The sequence below is a fragment of the Epinephelus moara genome, chromosome 8 (assembly GCF_006386435.1).
Source record: "Epinephelus moara isolate mb chromosome 8, YSFRI_EMoa_1.0, whole genome shotgun sequence".
NCBI lineage: Eukaryota > Metazoa > Chordata > Actinopteri > Perciformes > Serranidae > Epinephelus > Epinephelus moara.
The window spans coordinates 24,826,243-24,843,139 of NC_065513.1; the positions used below are offsets into that span (position 1 = coordinate 24,826,243).

Genomic DNA, 16,897 nt, shown 5'->3' on the forward strand with positions numbered 1-16,897 from the left:
CATCACGAATTGCCTTTTTTTTCCCCTTCACAACAAACACACATGGTTAAGTTTAGGAAAAAAGAACAGGGTTTGGCTTTAGAATCTTACGGGACGCAAGCACCACTCTCGAGTGAAAGTCTGTGTTTGTTGGACCCATTCACAACACCTCCTGCCCGCCCTAATTAGACTTTTGCCGCCTTAACTTTCGTCCTTGTCCTGCTGCATTTCCCCCGACACAGCCGGGGGCCGTTAAACTATAATGGCAACTGGATTTAACTGGAAAATCCTGGAAGCGCTGGATTTTGAAGACTTCAGAGTGAGACCGGGCTCCACCAGCAGGAGCGTTTATTGGTCCGGTGCGGGGCAGTGCACTCTGGTAGTTGTAGGTTTTCTTGCTCTTGAGCAAAAGCAAATGCAACAGCCCTTTTCCACTGTTTTCATTGGTCATATAGCACCAATTTTAAAAGTAAATGCATCATTCTACTGCATAGACAGCCAAGTTTTGTGAAACAATCATCTTTCCAACAGTGAAATGCTTCTAAAAGCAAACTGCTTCTTTTGCCAAAGCTGGTCTTTAAACACTTGAAATACAAAATTATTGAGATTCTTTTTTAAGAACTGGAAAAAATATTTATTGTCTGCAAGTTTGGTGTTAAAATATGGTGACAACACAACTGTGAGATGCCATTTACAAGTACTGTGTAACAATTATAGCTCTACAGCTCTGGACGCATTCCAAAACTGGTCCCTCTTTTTAAACACACCTGAATACACAAGACTGCTTGCAATATTCACCATCATGAGCTTCTGATGTCAAATGGGGGTCAGAAAAAAGACTAATCAATACATACACATGGGACAGGTGAGGCCACATTTCCCAGGTCAAGCATGTGCAAAAGCCTGCAATGTGCACTGGAAACCACTGTTCAGAAAAAAGCCACAAGACGCCACAGTGTCAAGAAACCAAGCACTTTCATTCTTTCTTGATAAAGAATAAAGTGACAACTGCAGCAGCTCATGCAGAAAACATGAAGGAACACGCAAAGGCTTTTTCTACATCCATCAAATACAAGTACACCAGATAAGCATACTGCCATGATAAATAAGTTTGTAGTATCATCTAAATAATAGTTCGACTAATACTGGATTTTTATGGCTAATACCAATATCAAAATTTGAATATTTGAATATAAATTATATTATATGACATATTGGCTGATGGTCATTTTGCAACCAACATTAACTTGTCAGGGCTCTCTAGCCCTATTTCCACCGAGCAGTACGGTACGGTTCAGTTTAGTTCAGTACGCTTTTTTTCCATTTCCACTGTAAAAAGTTGTGGATGGTACCAATGGAACCGTTCCTAACCGTCCCCATTTTTGGTCCCCCCTGTGTTGGGGTACCTAGCACTCAGATCTGGTACTAACAGGTGGAGCTGTGAAGACTGATGTCCATTGATTGGTCAATAGCAGACGGTCACTCTGCTCAGGGCTGAGCTGTGGCTGGTTTTGAGGCTCATGTAACCACTGTTCATACCATGAACTTGTAATGTTACTCAATGCATGAGCTGATGACATGAATCAATCAACACATCGTGACAACTTTGACCATTCTATTAGTTTTTATATGACATACACTTTTAGTAATGAGTGGATCTTTCAGCATTTAGAAATTTATATTAATTTCGACCGCATAATGTGAATGAAATATATTCTAATCCTCACTCTGAGAACAAAAAAAGCGTTGCGGAGCATTGTTCCTGTGGGCTACGGCAACACTAAACCCCAAGCTTGCCTGAGAAGGACTAAATGCACAGTCTATTTTTAAATATCCTATCGAGAGTCTCTCACGGCAGCCTATTTTGTTCTGAAAATATCAGCGTGCAGCCTCGTTCAATGGACAATAAACGAGGTGCAGACTTCTATCTGTGTCATGGTAATGAGGAAATACAGTGAGTGCCAACAATCCCGCCCACATTTAAGAGTACTGTTTGTGGTGGAAACTCTAGAGTCTAGGTACCATGTCTGAAGGGTTACTTTTGGTTCCAGAGGTACCATACTGACTATATAACAGAGACATTCTTTCTGCATTAACTCAAATATATTTTTGGCATTTCTCTACAGGAATGTCATCAGCTGCTTTATAGACTGATACCAATGTATCTTGAAGAAGCTGATATCGGTCTAGTCCAAACTGTCCCACACAGCATCTCAGCATAAGAATCTGTTTGTCAGTTTCAATCGATGTTAATATGGAGCATTTTTTCATAGGGTGTTGACAAGAGCTTTCAAGCTGTTTCAGGCACCAAAAATCAGAAAGGTGCTCTCTGAATACTCGCTCTCACTCTATCAACAATGGTCCAATCTTAAATTCTGACTTTCTTTTGGACCAAACCACCTGCTCTGATTCTATTGCTGCTGCTTCACTTTAAGAGGTCAGTCTGGGAGAAGCAGTGCTCTTTCAAGGTCTTAGTCATCCAAAAGTGAATGACCACTAAGCCACTTGCTGCTGTGCTGCTCTTCAGCGGGGCTTAGGGAAAGATATATACATTAAATCTGAAGGGAGAAACTGGAAAATGTCATCTTCACAAACAACTGAGTCTGTTTCTTGTACAGTATTTGTTATATTTTTCTGGTCTCTCACCAAACAACATCGTCTGTGACATGATAAAGAAGATTTGATTTAAAAGGCGTGATTTTCATCAAAATAAGTTTATGTTACAGTAAGTGTAAGAAATAAAACCACCGAATGACTCTATAAATAATTCAACAGCTTATTCAAACTGAGGAGAAAGCTGTCAGAATCCAGAAAAAGTGCGACCACCTGGGGGAGAGACGTCATTCAACTCCTTCCTAGTACCACCAGCTTTGTTGTGTAAAGGCTGATGTGATTCATGTGGACATCAAACCCTGTTGACACCACCCCTCCTCCCCCCATGACGGAGCCTGAAAGACCTCCAAACAAAAAAACAAGTACAAATGTCACTGGAAGTCATGAAGACAGAACTACAGCCGTCCTCTGTATGGCAGTCCCAACTGTGGTGAGTTTTTCTGTGCTGACAGACAGATGTAATAGTCAGTCTGCTGTAGCCTGTGGGTCCGAAAGAGTGAGGGAGAAATACGGCAGACAGTCGGAAAGACTGACAGCGAGAGAAAAAGGAAGTGATGGAGAGAGAGAGAAAAGAGGAGGAAAAGGGGAAGAAACTGGGATGGAAAAAAGTGTTCAGGGTGACAGAATATCAAAGAAAGGTAGAGACAGGGGAGAGAGAGAAAGAGACTGTGGAGATGACGAAATCAACATCCAGGGATTTTCTGCCCAAAGGAGCACATTGGCAAGTTTGTTGATGTGCTGTCTGGAGCTCAATATTTCCCCTACTTTCTTTCTTTCTTTCTTTCTTTCTTTCTTTCATTTTTTCTTTGAGAAATATTAACATATTATGTAAAATCTTTAAATTACATGGACAGTTTTTAACAGCACAATTTTTTGAGGAAGAAAACACCAGTTTTGACCAAGTTATATCTGTCTTTTCCCAAGCCAAAACCCTGCTTCAAACTAATCAGGATTAAAAATATTAATAATACAGGTATTGTGGACAGTGTGTTTAGTTCACCATTTATGGTTAAGATGCAGTTTTGTGCTGCTGCTCAGTGATTAAAAAGAAAAAAAGAGGGGTGGCTTTTTAAAATGACCTGAAACATGCTGCTCTGTAGCTTTTGGTTGTCACTTCTATGCTGTATGAACAGGCATGTAACACAGATTACATGATAGTGATGGTGTATGGTATACTTTCCAACAACCAAAATCAATAATTTCCAGCTTTTCTCACCATAAACTAGACCTTAAAGGACTTTAAACGTTTAAAATGGTCACTTAGATGGTTGTGAAAATATCACAGTCCATGTTCCAATTCAAATATGACGTGACAAAGTTTTAAATCTGGCTTTATGATACTGGTGTAATCAAACAAATGGAAAGATGAGCACACACAAAAGCTGCCCTCACCAACATTGCTTTAATATTAAGTATTATCATTAATGTTATTTTTAGTAAATGTGGTATGAAGGTCAGTGGGTGAACTCACCAGATCTCCGAGCATTTGATCTTCTTGCACAAAGGCAAACGCTGGCTGTGCATATTGCAAAGAAAAGTAAGTATAAAAGACTCCTTTCTTTACATGTAGATTCCATGTCTTCTTCTGCTCGAAAGTTTAAAACGGTCAGATGTGCATTTTATCACACATACAAACGCGCCTGTAGTTGTAAATGTAAATATCCCCTTTGCTGGTTAAAGTTTTTACTGATAAAAATCGTTTTTTCCAGCCAGATTTTGGCGCAAACGCCACCCGAGGACAGGCAGAAACTGCCCGAGAGGAAAGGGCAGCTCCGGTTTGACACTGATAAGATTACAGTCTGCAAAAGATCAGTGGGTTGGACACATTAGCGGACAGACAGACAGACAGACACTGTGCCCCCACAGGCGCGCTGACGGAGGATGGAGAGGGTTGTCCCGACAGTTCGCGCGTAATGCGCAACAACTATAATAACTGAATGGTGGGTACGATCATTTTTACGCACGAATCTGGTCTTCGTGTCACGCTCCGGTCCGCGTCTTAGACAGCAGATGAGATGGACAGCGAAGTGCAGGAACGTGGGGCCATTTAGAGCTAAGAGGATAACGAGCCTCTAATCCGCGCACTGGACACAGATGGAGAGCATGTCTTGACGCAGAAGTAGGGGAGCCGCTCAGGCAGCAGACAATGTGTGTGTGTGTGTGTGTGTGTGTGTGTGTGTGTGTGTGTGTGTGTGTGTGTGTACACAACAATGACCAAAGGAGGCAAAACAATGGAGCTATTAATTAATGTGCCCCTGAGTAATTAACTGTACTCATTAATATGTGACTACAACTGTCCAGCTGATCATATATTCATCAGTGTGGTCTCGACCTGAAACAAAGAAGTAAAGTTTGAAGAGTGGTCTGTGTGTGTGTGTGTGTGTGTGTGTATGTGTGTGTAAACTCACCATGTGCACGTATGTGTGTGTGTGAGGGAAAGAAAGAGAGGAGTGTTTGCTGGAGAGCTCATCCAAACCACCTCCAAGGCATTTTTCTTATCAAGAAGGGACAAAGAAAGAGAGGACTGGGAACAATGGAAGCACAAATAATACCCCGCACTATTAACACTGATTGATAAAGTACAGTTTTTTTTCTAAGTTTATTAGGAACAATGTACTTTTATCAATTACATGTCCTGCACATTTTTTCCTAAGTTATATTATCTTACTTTATTATATTAGAGGTACCATGGGAGAAAAATCTAACCTGCAGCCAGGAAAGAGGCAGATCTGTTAAGCCATTTTCATTTTCACTCTGCCATCTACTTAGATTCATCTACTTAGACTAAATTTCTGAGTAAGGCATATTTTACTTTCATACAAAACAAGTATGTAACATGCAGTAATTACTGAAGCCATCAGTTTGTACAGATTCATTTGAAAATCCTTTTATCTAATTCTAGGTTCTAGTATAAATTTAAGTTAAAGGTGAATACCACCACCAACATTAAGAATTCCAGTACGTTATGTCCACGGCTTCAGTATTTGTGAACATAAGCTGTCAAAGCTTGAAACCAGAGAAGGCTAAAACTTGTGATGCCATAAGGTCTAGAGCTACTCCACTGACAATGCCTGATTATTATAGCCAAATGTACTTTATTCTATTGTAGTGTTCTCAGATTGGAAACAAAGAATGTACACATATACTCAGAAAACTCCCCTGGGTGCTCTCAGTGTCACCTATAATTTCTTTCACCATAGAGTGCTCCAGGGATGACATTTTTCTGAAGGTCGCGCAGAAGTTAGCGCTGCCCTGGATCCCTTGTCAAAATACAATTGGATTTTGGATTACTGCAGAAAATAAGCTCTGTGGCAAACAAGTGTTTATGATACTTATGTATATACACTTATGTTTTGTTCAGCAAGATAATGTTCAAAAATGAACGCCACTTCTTTGTTTTTTGAAGCCTAAATGCAATCACCAGATGTAAAAATCTAACTTTAGGCTATAAACGAGCTGCGCTACAGACACTTGTCTAAACATCGCCTCCACAGGATGGCTGTAAAGCCATGTTCGGGGTGATGATGTTCTGTAGTGTCATTTAGCAGCTGCCTTTTTTTAAGAACAATAAAAACTTCAAAATTCACATGTGGGGTATTCACTTCATCATTTTATTTTGTAGAACAAAACGCAAAAGTCTCTTAAGCTTGTGTTACAGACCTTATTTCATGCATCTAACCAAAAAACAATTACAAAAACCCACTGACTTCATGACAAGGGAGTGGTGAAATGCTTGCACATTTCTAGGTTTTACTGTTGACGGAGCAGTACCAACACACTCTCACTCCATCCTTGTCCCATATCAACATTTGGTCATGGACTTTCCACATCCAGATACGATGTGAAAGGTACCCTGGGTGCGTTGGCTGTTGATGTTCTGGGATATCATGTCAAGTTATACCTGTTACATGGATTCTCTTCTTTCAAAATACACTTTTTTTAGCATTTACATATAGTTTCTTTCAAAATAAATGCACTACGTCAGTACAACAATGCAAAATGACATTATTTTTCCTCCAACAACTAACACACGTGGTAAGGCTTAGGAAAAAAGAACAGGATTTTGCTTTATAATCCTGCGGGACGTAAACACCACTCTCCTGGGTGAAGGTTGGAGTTTGATACACAGACGGCTTTTTTCGTCAGTGTCTGATGCCGCAAGTCACTGCCCAAGCACCAGATTACGACGACTTTGGAGTGAGACCGGGCTCACACTGCTCATTTTATACTTGATGACATCACAAATGTGAGTTTTAGCACTCTAGCTTTTGAATTTGGGAGAGAGTTGTTCATGTTTACTAATATTGTTGGCCTGTCTCAGACCACAGGAATAACATATATGAACTTTGAAAATGGGTGTAGTTCCCCTTTAAATCTTTAGGGCCTGCAATGCAGCATACCAACTACCTACTAGTTTTACATGTCCATTATACTCAGACAGCGGCACAGAGGATATCACCCATTCATCAAAACCCCTCTGACCCCTGCACTGTGAAGGTAGAATGGTGATATTAAGCCAAGACTGACTGAAAGTGAATACATTTCTGAGACGTAGCTCACAGGATGATTTCATATTCATGAGTGAGGTTATGACATGACAGCTCTTATATTTCCATATGACCGCTATGTTATAATTGTAATTGTAAATTGCTGCATTTATAGCGCTTTGCAGTATGCCTATTATTCACACACGAACACACACACCCCAATGGGAGCGAGCTACCATGCAAAGTGCATGTATGAGCAGCGTACAGACATTTAATAAATTACACTTTAGTTGTGTGCTGCTGCTATAAGGATATTTAAACCGTACATTAATGTATTTGTCAGCAATGTTGCCAGAGTCTACACAGGTGATACACAGGTGTAAAAATGTCTTCAAAGGAGAGGTTGTAACTGTTGACAAATAGCCACAGTACATTAATAAATAGACACACAGGACAACACGTGCTTATATCGGACTTATAGACAAACAATAAATACTATTATGCTGGGTATAAATGCAACAAGTCTTTCATAGTGATCTATTTCTTGGCATTGGCCTCCTTTCTGAGATATGCAGCTGTCACTTCACCGAAGTTAAAAAAAAACCTAAAATAAAATCACACCACTAATCATAATCAAAGACTTTCAGAGGAAATGCAACACATGATGCAGAGTCATGTTAATTTCTATTCAGCTCGCTTCCATTCTTTTCCACATTCACATGCCACTTGTGTTAATCATATGCTCTCTGGGTCAGAGGCAAAATGTGGTCTGATTATTCCAGTTTCTTCACCTGCTATTATCGACCAATCACCAAATATTACACAAGCAGCCCGAGCAGCGCACCTCTGCAGAGGTCAGAGTAAGATATGATGAGTGAAATATCATCGTTGCTTTAGAGAAACTCTGACACAGTGTGGAAGCTGATTTTATGCAAATATAGCTCTACTTTTTTGATACATGTTTTTTTTTTTTTTTTTCATTTTACACTCTTCCAGTGCTCAGTTTGTGGGTTTAAAAGGGGTCAGGTGGTCAGTGACGATCCTGAGCTCCCTGATAGCTTAAATGAGTTCTACTGTCGCTTTGAAAAAAGTTATGCCAGCCCCCTTACAAAACCCAGGTGTGCAAACCCTCCCAGCCCTCCTTTTGTCATTGAAGAGGATGAAGTCAGGCGTCTACTTAAAAAACAAAACTGTAGGAAAGCTGCTGGCCCTGACCTCATATCCTCTGCCACTATCAAGCACTGTGCCGCTGAGCTGGCTCCAGTTCTCACACATATTTTTAATTGGTCATTAAGGGAATGTAGGGTCCCTGACTGTTATAAGTCTGCTGTCATAGTTCCTGTTCCCAAAAAGACTAAGATTAGCTGCTTGAATGATTACAGACCGGTAGCCTTAACTCCTGTAATAATGAACATTTTTGATCGCATTGTATGTGATCACCTGTCCAGAGTAGTTAGCCTGGACCCCTTTCAGTTTGCATATAGAGCAAACAGGTCCGTTGAGGATGCTGTATCCCTATGTATCCACTCCATCCTCCAGCATCTAGAGACCCCAGGCACCTATGCTAAGATCCTTTGTATAGATTATAGCTCTGCGTTTAATACTATTTTGCCGTCTAAACTTTTTAATAAACTTCAGCAGTTGGGCGTCCATGACTCTATCTGTCACTGGGTCTTGGATTTTCTGCTGCAAAGGAAGCAAATGGTTAAGGTCAATAATAATACCTCTAAGGTCAAATACGTTAGCACCGGCGTCCCCCAAGGGTGTGTTTTATCACCCCTGTTATATTCACTGTATACAAATGACTGTGTATCACACACAGATTCGGTTAAAATTTATAAATTTGCAAATGACACAACACTAGTGGGGCTGATCTCTAGGGATGATGATACTGCATATAGGGATGAGGTCCTCAGACTAACTGAGCGGTGCTCCCTCCATAATCTAGAGCTAAATGTCTCTAAAACTAAAGAGTTAGTAGTGGACTTTCATCGGAAAGGGAGAGTGTCTCAGCCCCTGTCCATCCAAGGGGTGGAGGTGGAACGGGTGGACAACTTCAAGTTTTTAGTTCAAAGTGAAATTTGAGGTAATAACTGACCCTGTGTACTGTGCTTTGTAATCATGGAGTTGTAAAATTCAAAAATATTTGACGCCAGGACCAAATTTCAGCTACAGTAACTCAGATTAGCAGCGTGAATGACCATTTACTGAGCACCGAGCTCTCAGGGATCTCGATAATGCATCAACCGAGGCAGATCATGGCCCAAGAGTGACACAGAGAGGTTTAGTGAGATAATGAGCAGTGTCCACGCTGATGGTCACTGTGTCGCATGAATAGGGAGCTCCATGGTTCCATCTGCTGGACAATCACAGACACACAGGACACAATGGAGAGACTGAAAAGAAAGAGACACTGATGCAGTTGCAAACAAAACCATATATATTCACATTCACATAGATAACCAGTCCATCTGTCTCTATATCTGGGCCCCAGAACACAGGTAGCTCTCATATTAGCTCAAGTAAGAAACTGATTTGTTACCTTTTTAATTCCATTAAACACAAGCAAATAAACCAGACTGGTGGTTTAGAAAATTGTTTCCCTCAATGAGAAAAAAAAACAGCCTGTAGTCAAAGGCACGTGACATTATCTGTCAGATGTCTGGGGAACTAATTTGTTCTCTGTCACCACACAACAAAGATTAATAACAATATCAAGATAAATTGATTTTAGTCTGTATTTGCATCAGTAGATTTGTTATTTTGCACACACTCCTGTTACCCTGCATACCCCAACCTCTAAAATCTTTAACATGTTGAAGATATATTTCATGTTATTACCACAGTGCACTGTTTATCATAAGAAGTAATTTTAAGTCTGTAAGTAATTGCATTTAAACAAGAGATAAAGACAGAAAGATTACTCTCAGGTGTGAGCACCACTGAAGTGCTGTTTAATGCTGTAAATGTGAAGCACATTGCTAATAGCAGTGGTAAACAGTGTCTACTAGTGGCAGCATTTAAGTCCTACATGCACATGTGTGTGAGCAGTCGGCACATCTGGAGGTTTCAGTTTCTAATCTGCATTAGAAATCACCAAACATAATGTTCTCCACCTGTAATTCCTCAAGTGAAATCAGACATTTAGGTTTTGCTCAGCCACCTAGCGGGCAATAATGTCACACTCTTTACAAAACTGAAGACAAACAGTGGTGTGTTTGACCCCATCTTAACATTTCTGAGACAACTCCCAGTGGCTCGGCTCAGCAGACGGCATCCACTCTCACAGCTCCCGTAGCCCAATCACTCTCAGCCCGAGGCTCCAGCAGCACCAGAGTACACATGGTGTGAATTACCTTCTAAGCACCGCTGTGGCTCCCCACAACAATCCATCCACCACCCAGACCCATGAAGAGCAATAAAATCATCAGCAAGGGAACTTCTAACTTACTTACTCTTTACTTCCTATAAAAAAGTGCACATCCTGTGAGTAACATGACAAAGAAAATCAAGATTGAAGCCCAGCTGATTTCCTGATCATTTCTGGTATTTGTCTTATTTCTTTAGTAACTTTCCATTCTGAATGTTGATTTCATGCAAGTTGATATCCTGAATTAAGTGAATCCAAAGAGTCCACCATGGTCAGAGTTGACTTTAAGGGGTTAAAGGTGATCAGTTTCCCTTGCTCCTGAGCCTTGCTTCCGGGTATAAGTAAAAAAAAGTGATGAAGTTCAGATTGCATGTATATGAGCAGAGTTTCTCATCAAGAGGAGGAGAGGATGGTAGAGGTTGTGAGACCTAGGTGAGACAACTACCAAGCTGCAGGCCACTGTTAGAAACCAGTTGTGTTTGTGGTGACAAAAGTGGGTACTTTTTAAGAAGATGTTGGGGACATTTCTATCCATGGTTGTGATGGAAATTTTAAGCCAAAACATGATCTTTGCCCAACCTTAACCAAGTGGTTTTTATGCCTAAACCTAATGTTATGCCACACCCCTGGGCAGCCCCATAGGGAGAAAAAACTCCATCACTGACCCAACATAATCACATAAGACATTTTTAAAACACTCAAATCTATGGGATTATTTAACAAGTAAAACAAGCAAACAAGACAACAACAACCCCAGGCAGAGAGGCAGCAGGACCAGTAGTCCCCACACCAGAGGCCTCTCTCCTTTACTGCCGGCACAGGGTCTCTTAAGCACCTCCTCCATGCCAGGTGCACTGCACCTCATTAAGTAATGCAGCACACCTGGGCAGATCTGCAATGGAGAGAAAAGTGACAGCAGCACAGAACACATACAGCCGTAACACTAACCACATATTAACCACAGTGTTGTCACAACATAAAATTGAAAGATCAAGTTTCAACATTCTCTACATATGAAATATACAAATGAAACATATCCATGGTTTGCATGCCACGTTTATTGTGGTGACTTGGTGGAACAAGCTGATGTTTAGCTGGTAGGCCTATATGTATGCCATCTTAGTTTAGCATGTTGACATGCTAACATTTGCTAATTAGAGCTAACCATGAAAAGCTAAGGATGACGGAAATGTCATTAGTGTTGCAGGTTTTCAGTCATAAATCAGTTCAGGGAGGACCCAAATTCCGAGTAAAAGGCAGGTTGAAGTTTTAAGAAAAAGCAAGCTTTAATGCAGCTGATAAAACACATCCAGACAAAGCAGGCAACTGAAAGTCCAAAAGAAATCAGAACAAAAACTGAACTGAAAACCAACTGGGAAATTATGATGAACTCAGGTGAAAAAAATCCAAACAGAACACCATGCAGGAAATGACCAGTGAGCAGGGAATGACACCAAGAACACGAGGATGAGCTCAGGAATAAATGCAGATGAACTGGCAAGGAACAAAGGGAAACATACAGTACATCTAATCACAAGAACGACACCCAGCTGGAGCAGGAGGACACATGCAAAAGGAGGGACATGGGGATTGGCTAACAACAAGGGTGTGGAGGGGAACACTAGGGTGGAGCAAACAAAACTAATACAGAATAGGTGTGAGGGGAAGACTCTTGGAACAGGCAAGGCTATTCAAGAGAAGGCTGAGACACGGGGTCAAACATGGGGGGATTGCACATGCGCAGTGTAATTTGAGCTGCGATGCTGGAGGGTGACAGCAGGGGCGCTAGATAAAAAGCGCAGGATCCACTCAGGCGATCAAGGAGTACGCTTGGTGCGGTCTGCTTGGACTTTTGGACGGCGGCTGCCTGAAGTTGTCGGAATTGCATCTCTGTCATTCTCACCCATAACGCAGGCCACCAGTGACAGTCCAGTAATAAGCTGTGAAAATGACATGCATGCACATCCCCCTTATTCCGCGGTCTCACGCCATCTACTGAGCCTTTGAGGAAGTGCAGACCAGATTTTACTGCGCATGTGCAATCCCCCCATGTTTGACCCCGTGTCTCAGCCTTCTCTTGAATAGCCTTGTTGGGAACAGGGAAGGACTAATGAGACAGGTGTGACAGAAAACAGGCAGGAAAACACACAAAGACAGGAAGTAAAAGACATGACACCTGAGGAGAGAATCTACAAAATAAAACAGGAATCAGATTAAACATGAATGAATAACATGAAACATGGAACACAAACAGAAAACTCAAAAACAAAGCGCACAGGATAACAGATTATAAACAAAAACCCATGATCATGACAAAACTGAGGTAAAGGAGAAATTTACATTTTTTTTCCACAATGATGGCACTGTAAGAAAAGTTAAGGAATCACTTAAATTATTTCAGTTTTTCCTGAAGGGGGGCATGAATGAAATTTTGTGGCAATCCATGTAAAGGTTGTTGAGACATTTCATTAAAAAACGCAAACATCAAACTCATGATTGCACTAGAATAAAAGTTGGGGATCACTAAAGATAGGATTCATCACCTGAGAATAATAACTGATGATACTGAGATATGTGGGATTTATACTTCTACGTCGACATAGAGCCTACACTGTACCTTACACCATAGCCTGATGTGCACCTCCCCAGAAATGTAACAACAAGCTGAAACCATTTCCCTCGGTGGAAACGAAGCTTTTATTTACTTTAATTTCACAGATAAGAGACAATAAATTGTGAAGACACTAAAGCCTTCACAATATAACATTTTAAGTCTTGTGTGTAATTTATCATTTGGGGATTTATACTTTGGGATTTATTCTGGATTCATATGAGAAGAGGAAATCTTTGCTCGTCGCTAGGCTAATTTATACAACGTAAAATGCCATCGGCTTGTGCTAAAAACATGTTGTATTTGTGGGGAAAATGTGTTCAGCAAAAGACTAATGCTTTGTCTGTGAATACTGCGAGTTATAGTGAAGCTGATTTGTGTACTTATGTCTGAAATTGTCTCTATTAAGCCATATTTAATGTGTGTTTTGAATCAACTAAACCTGACAGCACTTCACAGAAACTCCGTTGCCAACTAGTGTTGTGGAAATGTAACTGCAGAGTGACAGAGACACACCACCACACAAGTATAAATGCTCGCAACAGCGTAGGCCACGTGCATAGCGTAGGCTACGGTGTAGGGTCTGCAATAAGTGAAAAGTGAAAACGTTGACCTGCTGGTGGTGCTATAGTACAAGTCATGATATCACCAAAGTCATTAGGATTCATCCTCTGGGGACAATGAATGGCTGCACTAAATTTCATGACAATCCATCAAATAATTGTTTAGATATTTCAGTCTGGACCAACTGACCAACACTGCCATTCAGAGCCATGCTTCTAGCTCTCTTCTCTCCTCCTCTCAAAGTATGACAGTAAAACCTGTAAATGTGGAAAACAGGGCAACAGCACACATTATCACCTATCTCCCCACTCTCCCTGTCAGTGTGAAGAGTCAGGACATTCTTTTCCCTGCTAATTACTACACCGGCAGCAGTGTCCCAAATCAGACGTCCATTCCAGCTGTCAGCTCCTCCCTCCCATAAGCCACTCCGGGGCCACAGTTTCATGTTGGCCGATAATGACGGGTGAAATGACCTGTGCAATTAGCCTAGTTTCATGCAAGTCAAACTGAGCCCCAAAAATGGCTGACAGATTCAATTGCAGATCGGCCCCCAATTAGCCCTCATGCTTTACAAGAAGGGGCATGGACATCTGTTTGGTGTATTTGCTGCCTGCATGAGTGTAATTGCTTGAGGATGAGGTATTTCCATCCAGTTAAGTGAATGGGTCAGTGGAAAGGGAAACCTCGTCTGAGTGATTAGTAGTCTGACTTCTAAAAACCTCAAGCAGAAGACAACTGTTATTCTGTATGACTTTACAGCTACAACATATTTGGATGCTCACATGGTTTTTGCATGCTCAGTGTAGTCAAGTGATTACAATACAATGTGGCTAAACATGCACTGACACAAACATGATTCATCACGAAACACTACGCTTCCAGGGTGCGTGGACGTACATGTGTGTTTATACATTAACATATACTGTACACGTGCATGCGGATAAACAGTGTGTATTTCACATCAAGCTTGTAAAGCTAAACTACCTCAGAGGAAACAGATTTATTCAGTTCTGCTGGAGAGCAAATATTTCTCTTCTTCTTGGAAAGATTTTGCTGTAGAAAAAGTTCATGTGCACTAGAATAGCGGGACATTTTATCCACAGTAATCACTGCAGAAGAAGAGAGACAGTAAGGGATATGGCTGCCTCTTAAGAACAAATGTTAGCAGGGATTCAATGTGTCTTAGCACTTGAGCTGAAGTCATCTTGGTTATCCCCAAATAACTGCACTGGACCCTGTTCCATCTGGACTTTGAATCAAATATGATCATGTGGTATACATTACTGTAGATATATACTATTTGTTCTGCTTAGCCTGAACAAAAAGTCTTAAAACATTACAGCTGTGTGAGTGCAGCCAGTTTTACTGTGGCGTTGACTAAAGGGAAATAAACAACGTCTGACTATCTTGGACGGAGAATACTTGACACGTTCGGCCTTGTTTATAGAGACAGATACAGCGGGTGGAGGAAGCAAAATCCCTCAACAATGTTTCTGTTCCTCTGTATTCTGTTTGGCTTTCCTTCTCTCCTCTTTCACTCAATTTGTCTGCAGGCATATCCCCTTTTCCACTCCTTTAATCTATTTTTTTAATGTATATATATGCCAGACAAAACAATTTTAAAATGTCTCCCGGTCTATTGAAGGCATTCAGACATGCATGGATTACCAAACAGACCTTCAGGGCCCGAGGGGTCAAGTCATCATTTTGACTTTGTTGTGTTTTCAAATGTCCTATTGCAGTGGTTACCAACTTTTGGGTCGCGCGTCCATTCTCAATGGACAGCAAGTGACTTGTGCTTGTGTCAAGTTTGTAAAAAACACACTTTATTTTGAAGTACAGTAAATTTCTGGCACAGAAATGGTGCTTCCTGCTGCAGAGTGAGTGACTAATGGACATTTACTTAACAGAGACTTGACAGAGACAGCAAACTAGCTCAGTGACATGGCCAAATGCAAGTATGACTCTGAATATATTAAACATCACGGACCTTGAACTAATGACTAAGGAGCAGTCTGGGCCCCGTGGTGGACCAATTGGGACCCACTGTTCTAGTGCATGTCTTTGTTTTGTTTGAAAGGTGCTGTTGCACTAAATTAACTTTCTTTGCCTTAATGACCTAAGCCATTTAAAGGAACAGGTCACCCCCAAATCAAAAATACATATTTTTCCTCTTACCTGTAGTGCTATTTATCAGTCTAAATTGTTTTGGTGTGTGTTGCCAAGTGTTGGAGATATCAGCCGTAGAGATGTCTGCCTTCTCCCGCATATAATCGAACTAGATGGCATTGAACTTGTGGTGCTCAAAGAACCAAAAAATACATTTGAAAAACTCAACAGCAATGTCTTTCTCCAGAAATCATGACCCGGTTACTCAAGATAATCCACAGACCTTGTTGTGAGCAGTTTCACATAGGAACTCTTTTCTTTCTACTGAACTACATCTGCCAATCGTATTGCCAGCTGCACAGACAGAAGCATGCATTGTCCATCAGCTACCAACAAAAACAAATAGCAACAATAATATTCTAACTAATAGTTCGATACTGCTAGCTGACCTAGCACCACTGAGCTAGCTAACATTAAAGCTCAGCCGAGGAGGACGCCATTAATGTTTACATCTTACACTGTCAGAAGCCTCTCATCCATGAGTAGATGTATGCTTCCAAGGTCTGTAGATGGGGGTACTAGATTGATAAATAGCACTACATGTAAGAGTAAAAATATGTGACTGTCCCTTTAAGACTCATAGTAAACCAGCTGATGTGGCAAAAAAATGGTAGGTAGGTCAGGTAGCTTTAAGTTAAGAACAATATTTGGACCAGCATATGAAATCAGTTGAGCCAACCTAACTAGACATCTTATATTTACAGGCAATAGGTAGTAAGTGAGAACTCACCTGTGCATGTCTCCAAGTTTATACAACAAACTAAAGCAGCAACTTCTTTATGTACTAATTTTTAGGAGATCTGAAATGAAACATGGATGTCCATGCACATGGGCGCCAGTTGGGACAACATTTTCTCTAACTCCTATAACGATGTGCGCTCAGCATCACCTGTTATTTAGGAAAGTGCATTTACCAGAGCAGACAATATAAATTTGATTTCTATGCGATTGAAAACCTTGTTGAACACTATTTTATGATGTTCTCCTGCTCATAAAGGCTGCGAAATATGCAGCTTTTTCTGTAGAAGTTTGAAAAATACTGTAGCATTCAATGATTTTTGCTTGATTTGGTATCAATAGCTAACTTAAGCCAAAACTAAGTGG

General features: G+C 40.8%; 1 protein-coding gene across 2 annotated transcripts in view; it reads right to left on the reverse strand.

Annotated features, from left to right (window-relative positions):
- The window catches only part of LOC126394025 (pikachurin), a 43,281-nt gene extending 38,678 nt beyond the window's left edge, over positions 1-4,603 (reverse strand). For both annotated transcript variants that reach the window (XM_050050559.1, XM_050050558.1), the window contains exon 1: positions 4,064-4,603. In XM_050050559.1, coding sequence (XP_049906516.1) covers positions 4,064-4,169 — 106 coding nt within the window. In that variant the 5' untranslated portion in view covers positions 4,170-4,603. The remainder of the gene's footprint in view (positions 1-4,063) is intronic.
- Positions 4,604-16,897: the final 12,294 nt, after the last annotated feature.